Source organism: Gobio gobio (genome assembly GCF_949357685.1).
Source record: "Gobio gobio genome assembly, chromosome: 2".
In the NCBI taxonomy this organism is placed as follows: Eukaryota; Metazoa; Chordata; class Actinopteri; order Cypriniformes; family Gobionidae; genus Gobio; species Gobio gobio.
Window position 1 is genome coordinate 6,224,655 of NC_137098.1, and position 8,605 is coordinate 6,233,259.

Below are 8,605 nucleotides of genomic sequence, written 5' to 3' on the forward strand. Positions count from 1 at the left end.
TTTAAATGTATGGGAAACATGAATTCAACAAATATAAAAAGTCATAAAAATAAGCAAACCTGACATTTCAAGTGTGTGTGCATGTGTGTGTGTTGGTCATTCTGCAATGTAAAAGATTATATGATCAATAAATTATGACAACATATGTCTTTACATTGCTTTAACTTGAAAAATAGGCAATTTTCCACTTTTTTTATAAGATTGAACTCGTTTTTAAGTCAGTTTAATGTCATTTAAGTTGACATTACTTAAGTTGACTGTACTTAAAATGTTTTATAGTGTTATAAAATATATATATACAATTTTGCCTATACTCTGACTGTCTCATGTTATTTCACTCTTTGTGTGTTCACTTTGAGGAGTTTTACAACTAGATATTTTTAATTTTCTTAAATTAAGATTATAATCTTGTATAAGTCATACCATTATATATCAAAACTGTAAAAAATATTTTCATGATTTGTTATCACAACTTTTTATCATTTGCCAAATCAACTTCATAATATCTCGAAAATGTTAAGGCAAGGTAACTTACTTTTTAAAGTTAAACCCAACAATACATTTTTACAGTTTAATTTTAAACATTTAAAACCTCAAAATGGCAAATGTATGGGAAACATATGAATTCAACAAATATAAAATGTCATAAGCCAACCTGACATTTCAAGTGTGTGTGCATATGTGTGTGTGTGTGTGTGTGTGTGTGTGTGTGTGTGTGTGTGTGTGTGTGTGTGTGTGTGTGTGTGTGTGTGTGTGTGTGTGTGTGTGTGTGTGTGTTGGTCATTCTGCCATGTAAAATATGATCAATAGATTATGACAATATATGTTTTTACATTGCTTTAACTTGAAAAATAAGCTATTAATGTTTTTTGGAGTTTTTAAGTCAGTATAATGTAATTTAAGTTGAAATGACTTGAAATGATCCAAGTTGACTGTACTTAAAATTTTAAGGCAGACACTTTATTTTTAACAGTGTAATAAATAATGTTTGCCTATACACTGACTGTCTCATGTTATCTCACTCTTTGTGGGTTCACTTTGAGGAGTTTTAACCAGATATTTTTAATTTTCTTAAATTAAGATGATACACTGTTATATCATTATATATCAACACTGTAACAAATATTTTTATGATTTGTTATCACAACTTTTTATCATTTGCAAAATCAACTTAGATAATTACTGCGGTTCAGATAACATAATATTTTGAGTTCCTATCTCCTTTGTTGTATTAACTAAAAAAAAAAAATATTTCAATGAACTCAAAATTTTAAGGCAACCAGGTAACTTACTGTTTAAAGTTAAAATTAACAATAAATGTTTACAGTGCACACACACCCTCATTTCATTTGACACATTTTAAAACTCAAAATGGCAAATGTATAGGAAACATATGAATTCAACAAATATAAAAAGCCATAAAAATAAGCAAACCTGACATTTCAAGTGTGTGTGCAAATGTGTGTGTTGGTCATTCTGCAATGTGAAAGATTAGATCAATAAATTATGACAACATATGTTTTTACATTGCCTAAACTGAAAAAATAAGCAATTTTTAACTTTTATTTACAAGATTCAACTCATTTTTAAGTCAGTGTAATGTAATATCCAAGGTGACTGTACTTTCTTTCTTCACAAATTTGTCTATACACTGACTGTCTCATGTTGTCTCACTCTTTTTGGGTAGACTTTTTTAAAGTTTTAAATCCAGATATTTTTAATTTTCTTCAATTAAGATTAGGTATATGTCATATATCATATATCACATTAAACATGCTTATTCAGATGACAGCCGTTCTGTCATTTCAAATCTATTCCTAGACATACAAAATCCAGTTATAATCATGATAGAGCTCGCGGTTAAACTGTTGGCGTTACAACTTATCCAATTTTCCATCTTGTTTAATTTAAAAAGCAAAGGGTCGCGAAGAAGGTAAAGTGATAAATGAGGGCATGGTAAAGAAAACTACTTTAACATGGTACGATTTAACCGTTCGGCTTCAAAATAATCGGCAACATCCTGAGTGAACTCCCCCTCCTCTCTCTCTCTCTCTCTCTCTCTCTCTCTCTCTCTCTCTCTCTCTCTCTCTCTCTCTCTCTCTCTCTCTCATACTGATTATTACTGCTGGGCTTTGTGGGCGGCTGTGGGCCGTAATTAAAATACTTCCAGAAAGAAACAGCCGACCACATCAGAAATGCAACCCACTGTCAGGATCAAACCACATCAAGAGCGTCTCTCTCAGAGATGGTCACCAGAGCATCAGTACAGGCTCATGTCTAGTCTCTGACTGCCGCGCGACTAATAAGTTATCACGCGCACTTATGGCTACCTGTGTGACAAACAGTCAGGGACGCCAAGTGATGCATGGAGAGCGAAGACAAATGAAGGCTGCCTTCCCACGAGGTTTCCAATAGCATGCGCTGGTGTTGCGCCAAAGGGCAGGGAGATTTGTAGATGATGGTGCTAATTACGCGAATGGCAACCATAATGCGACCAAGATGGAAGCAATTTAGGCAGAAGTCATTTGCGCGTTAGTCTTCCACCCACTGTTGCAGTCGCACTTGCAGTCTGAGAGGAGATGCATGTCACTTTTAATATGCACGGTCTGCCGTATTGATTAAGACCAAATGAAAAGTGTTTGAGAGGGAATGGAATAATGCGCAACTTGGATTTATTCATCTCGAATAGCAGGGAAATGTAGCCGCGCGCTCTGGATCGCAATGCATGGAAAAAAAAATCTTGTTTTATTCAGAGCACCCTTGTGATACAATCTTTTGCATGGGTTGTTTGGAGAAGAATGCATCTTTGCAATATCACTTATTAAAGCTGCGATAGACGCACGATTAACAGGGTGAGGTTGCTGCGTTGTTTCGCACCTAATGCACAACTTGGATTCATCAACTTGGTTTTATATCACGAGATGAAAAAATCCCATGTCATATCGAAAGCCACGTGCGCGTGTCCGTGAATGTTAACATCACTGTCGAAATGTGGCGACGCGCACGGAAAGAGAATTAACAGTGGCTCGCCCAGCCAGAGGCCAGTGTTCATGCTTAAATATAATTTTCGGATCTTTTCAAAAGAAGCAAACTCTGCCCTTGGATGTCTCTCTCTCTTTGTGATGCGGTTTTCCGCTGTAAGCCACCGTGTGCAGTGCTGTGTAATTTTATCCACGCTTGGTTCACACAAGACTGATACCTTTCCTCCCCTTTTCCTTTGTATCAATTGGTCGGGGTTCGGGCTATTGTTGCAGGAGGGCTCTTTTATTTCTGCGCACACTGTCGATCAGCGAAATCTCACGATAGGCTCGACTGGCTGTTTTCTCCTCCTCGGTCAGAAACGGTGTGTTTGGAGAGCAGATGAGCACCGACCAGGCTGCTGCCACCAAGCCGGCTCTAGCAGATGACCGCGACGCGTTGAAGAGAGGATACAGCAAGTTTTTCTTCCTTTTAAAATGCTCAGTTGCCTGGATCACTGACAAATGAAACTTCTTTGATGGGACCCCGTGTGCCAGCTCCTTCCATTCCAGCGCGATTTTGCCGACATCCCGCCATGCCACAATGGTTATAATTCTGCTCTTGTTGTTACTGAGCTCCTTGGATCCGAGTTTGCAGGAATCTCTGGCTCCGAGGCTGAGCAGGACCCCAAGGGCGCCTTGTGCCAGGGGCCAGGCGTGTGACCCGAGGCAGCGGCGAGATGCTGGCGGGCGCGGCGGGGTTTACGAGCACCTCGGCGGAGCTCCGAGACGCAGGAAACTTTACTGCGCCACTAAATATCATTTGCAAATTCACCCGAACGGGAAAATAGACGGATCTCTGGATGAAAACAATCCTTTCAGTGAGTAAACTCCTCTCGCGTTTCACGGGAATGTCAAATCCTGCGCGTTATGATCGCGCGGACGATATTCGTTAATATTAATTAGCAATAATTCGATTAACTAGCATAACACGGCATTCTTACCACAGCAAAGCAACTATTCGAGCGGATTGAACAACTTAACTAACTAAGGTCTTCAGCAGGAAATAGGTCACCGCATTCCATTATTTTGTGACATTAAACACCCCATCGTATCAATTCGCTGTCAGCGAGAGGAACGGAATCTTAATTTATGTTTCTCGTTTATCTGTAGTTTTCCAATTAGTCAAATCCGAGTGCTCATGGACAATTACCATATGAAAACAGGATTCGACAGACAGTTTAACATAATGACTTAGACAACGGATGTGTTTATCCAACGTAAAAGGATGATTATTCCAAACAGAAGAACGAGGAGAGCCATTAATCAGAGAAAAAAAGGATGAATAAACATCCTCTTTAAGAGGCGTTTAGTGTCTGTATATCTAACCTGACAGCGTAGCGTGTGTGTGACTTAATAAACGAAAAATGATAATAATTTCATTTATTGAGTATGTATATATCAAATCTTTTTTCGTTTGAGTATACACACACACACACACACAATAAATTCATTTGTAATAAACATACACGTCTATAATTATTTAATATTTAAGAATTTAGAGTTAAATGTTTAGTTTATAAAGCTATATTAATGATAAGGCACATATTAATTTACTTATATTTCTAGCAAATCACTTCATTAATAAACTTAATTTATGTAAGGCTTAACGGTTACTTTTTTCGATTCAGCTAATTGAATAAAACAAATAAAACTACGATTTCAAATCAGGACGCGTTTGTGAAAACAGATTTATTGTACTATTATTATTATCATTAAGTGTTTTTTCCCATGTCTAGCATGCGCACTAACTAGTGCTCCACTCTTTCCCCCAGGCATACTCGAGATCACAGCTGTCGATGTTGGTGTGGTGGCGATCAAGGGCCTGTTTTCGGGAAGATACCTGGCTATGAATGATAAAGGCCGTCTGTATGCCTCGGTAAGTGTTATGTCACGTCGGAAAATCAAGTAGCTGAGATTGGGCTAGCAGTCGGATCAGATAACAAGCAGGGCTATTTGAGGCTCTCGCCACATGGTGGTGTTTTTCATGCGGAACGAGAATGCCCACATGCCGCCGGATCACTGAGAGTTTGAGTACTGAGTTTTGTGTGCCTCGCCGGGGACTTTGTCGATTACTTTTCTGGCGATGAGCACATGCGAGGGCACTTAGGCTGTTTATTGGCATTGATGGTTCCATGAAGAACCTTGGAAGATTCTGTATAGTGGGAAAAGATTATTATGCACACTAAGAAAAAAAGGTCTTTGTTGAACCTAAAATGGTTCAGTGGCATCACACACTCTAAAAAATGCTGGTTTAAAAATAACCCAATTTGGGTTGAAAATGGACTAACCCAGCAATTGGGTTGTTTTAACCCAGCGATTGGGTTGTTTAAACCCAGCAATTGGGTTGTTTTAAGCAAACATTTAACCCAACCGCTGGGTTAAAACAACCCAATTGCTGAGTTAAAACAACCTAATTGCTGGGTTAGTCCATTTTCAACCCAATTTGGGTTATTTTTAACCCAGCATTTTTTAGAGTGCAGTGAAACAAAACGTTATTTTTTTAAGAGTGTTTTTAAAGTGTTTAAAATCCAATGTGCAGAGTTTGGACCGGTTTAAAATGATACATTCTAAAAAATGCTGGGTTAAAAAGAACCCAAGTTGGGTTGAAAATGGACTAACCCAGCGATTAGGTTGTTTTAACCCAGCATTTGGGTTTTTTGAACCCAGCAGTTGGGTTAAATGTTTGCTTAAAACAACCCAATTGCTGGGTTAGTCCATTTTCAACCCAACTTGGGTTATTTTTAACCCAGCATTTTTTAGAGTGTAGTTATCATGTACTCACCCTCATGCTGTTCCCAGCCTGTATGAGTTTCTTTCTTCAGGCGAACACAAAAGAAGATATTTTGAAGAATGTTGGAGAGCACCCATTGACGGGAAAAAATACTGTCTGGTTACCAACATTCTTCAAAATATCTTCTTTTGTGTTCGACTGAACACTCTAAAAAATGCTGGGTTAAAAATAACCCAAGTTGGCTAACCGAGCAATTGGGTTATTTTAACCCAGCGATTGGGTTGTTTTAAGCAAACATTTAACCCAACCGCTGGGTTAAAACAACCCAATTTCTGGGTTAGTCCATTTTCAACCCAACTTGGGTTATTATTAACCCAGCATTTTTTAGAGTGAAGAAAGAATACAGGTTTGGAACGACTTGAGTGTGAGTAAATGATGAAATATCCCTTTCGATGTTGACATTTCTGCATTTTTTTGCAGCCACAAAGTAGGCTAATACAATTTTTTTTAACCCTTTCAGGAAGTCTTCAGCCGAGAGTGTGAGTTTCTGGAGCGCATCCACGAGCTCGGCTATAACACCTATGCGTCAAGGCACCACGCCACGACCCAGCCTCCCCCAGCCGGGTCCGGGGCCGGCAAGCGGCGGGCCAGTTCTAAAAGGCAGTGGTACGTGTCCATCAACGGAAAGGGCCGGCCCAGGAGGGGCTTTAAGACGCGGAGCACGGACAAAGCTTCCCTCTTCCTGCCCCGAGTTCTGGGCAACAAGGACCATGAGATGGTGCGCAAGCTCAGAGAGAGCCAGCGCCACCAGACGGGCTCTCACCCTGTCGGGCGGGCGGAGCGCAGGAGACGACGACACAGGGGCTCCAAGGGCCACAGCAGAAGGCATGACATTTAACACTCTCTTGACACAGATGGAGAAGAGAGAGTCGCATGGAACAATTTTCTCACAGGAGGATGACTTTCAAGAAAACCTTTCGAGGAATTATGAGAGTGTTCATGTGACCGAGATTAACACTACTGAAAGTTTCGCTTTGTTTTATGACATGCACCGGAGTCTTTTCTGTTAAAGACGTGTAATTATTGTACATAGCATGTACAGTCGTGTACTTTTTTATTTGAGCAAGATAACATAGAGTAATCATAAGTTAGGACGTGCTTGACAATGCCGACGATGTGTTATGTATGGTGGTGTACAGACAAGCACTTTTTCCTTTACTGAAGTCTAAAGTAGAAAAGCAAAGATCCCATACACATATAAAAGCAGACATGTGATAGGCTACTGTTCTTAAACTGCAATCAGGAGTACTTTGTATATTACTAATGTAATGCATATTTATTTTGTTTATATGTTTTTAAGTTATTGATGACATAGTTTCTACACTTCCAAATATCAAAGATTTTTTTTTTTCTAGTAGTTGCCATTGTTAGAATAACACTGTTGTCTCTGAACAATCCCTCTCCGGTTTCATATTTCTTCATTCAAATATGAGTCTAAATATATGTAATGACAGCTCTGATAAATGTCATATGTATTGAACACTGTAAGCAGAGTATAACGGCATGGTTCCACACTGAAAGCTAAACATCTGGAGGAATGTCACCAATAAATTATATGGAATATATATTTTGGGTTGTATTGATATGAGCTTAATTAACGTCAAATGAATGGCATGTATTCACTGATAGTATTGAAGTCTAGCGGCGGTCAAACAAAAAGGGACTCCCTCTTGGGACCAACCCACTATTTATTTATTTATTTATTTATTTATTTATTTATTTATTTATTTATTTTGTCCTAAAGTGATCTAGAAGAAAGGACTCTTTAAAAAAAAAAAAAAAGCTAGAACAAGACCATTTTGTACTTATTTAAAATGCACCTTATTTAGTGTGTTTCGCATGGAGGTCGGCTTCTTCAAGCAAGAGCAGAGATCTGTGCTTTTGAAATCTATAGGAGAGAAAAAGCCGTGTCATTCTATACTTCGCAGGTTCGAGAGCTTCCTGGCGGTCACAATGGCACATCTCTGGGGAAACCTGGGAAGCCGTGTCGCTTGAGACATTCTTCTTCCTTTTTTCTAAACGACGAGAGCCTGAGATCTGAGAAACAAGGCGATCCCCGATGGAAAAAAAAATGTTTTTTTTTGTTTTGTTTTAGAAAGTGTAACGCGTTGTATAGTTAGTTATGAATGCCAAACTCTAATATTACTCAACAGGAATGCTGAACCGTTTGAATGAAGCTTTGTGTCGCCCTTATTTTTTCACAACCCTATTCATATATGCGTAACATGGGAGGCGAGATCAAAGCTTTCCACGACGTCAAATATTATATTCTATAATCGCTTCTATTAATCAGAAACTGAGGAGCGCGTTCTTTCATCACCCGTCCAAGGAAAATAAATGACAGCACATGATATGATACAAATAACATCTCCTGGGGGTTTGCTTTCACAAATAACGTGGAACCGTTTTTGGTTGCCCAAAAACCTTTGGAAGAGTTCTTAAAAGAGCAATTTGAAGAACAATAAAGAACCTTTTGTGGAACGGAAACGTTCTATGCATGTTGCATCGAACCATGAATGCCAATAAAGAACCTTATTTTTTAAGAGTATCAAGAGTTAAGATCCAAAATGTTTGATGGACTCTTTTTGGTTCTTCATGCACCTTTATTTTTGAGGGTGAACAGCAAAGGACTTGCTTTAAAAAAAGAGTCCATCAAACATTTTGGATCTTAACTCTCGATACTCTTATAAATAAAGGTTCTTTATCGATGCGACATCCATGGAACGTTTCCGTTCCACAAAAGGTTCATGGTTCGTGAAAAACACTTTTTGGTTCTTCATGCACCTTTATTTTT

At 38.7% G+C, this 8,605-nt stretch overlaps 1 protein-coding gene across 1 annotated transcript; it reads left to right on the plus strand.

The window, feature by feature from the left end:
* The first annotated feature begins 2,221 nt into the window (after positions 1–2,221).
* Positions 2,222–7,375, plus strand: fgf3 (fibroblast growth factor 3). Its single transcript, XM_079840623.1, has 3 exons — positions 2,222–3,838; positions 4,793–4,896; positions 6,272–7,375. The coding sequence occupies exons 1-3, from the start codon at positions 3,562–3,564 to the stop codon at positions 6,647–6,649; spliced, it is 759 nt and encodes a 252-aa protein (XP_079696749.1). The 5' UTR covers positions 2,222–3,561; the 3' UTR covers positions 6,650–7,375.
* The last annotated feature ends 1,230 nt before the right edge of the window (positions 7,376–8,605 follow it).

Bases quoted from the DNA above. Each gene is read 5' to 3' on its own strand.
- fgf3 (XM_079840623.1), top strand. From the start codon at position 3,562: ATGGTTATAATTCTGCTCTTGTTGTTACTGAGCTCCTTGGATCCGAGT. The intron at 3,839-4,792 runs GTGAGTAAACTC...TCTTTCCCCCAG, and splicing joins GGATGAAAACAATCCTTTCA to GCATACTCGAGATCACAGCT. The intron at 4,897-6,271 runs GTAAGTGTTATG...TAACCCTTTCAG, and splicing joins AAGGCCGTCTGTATGCCTCG to GAAGTCTTCAGCCGAGAGTG.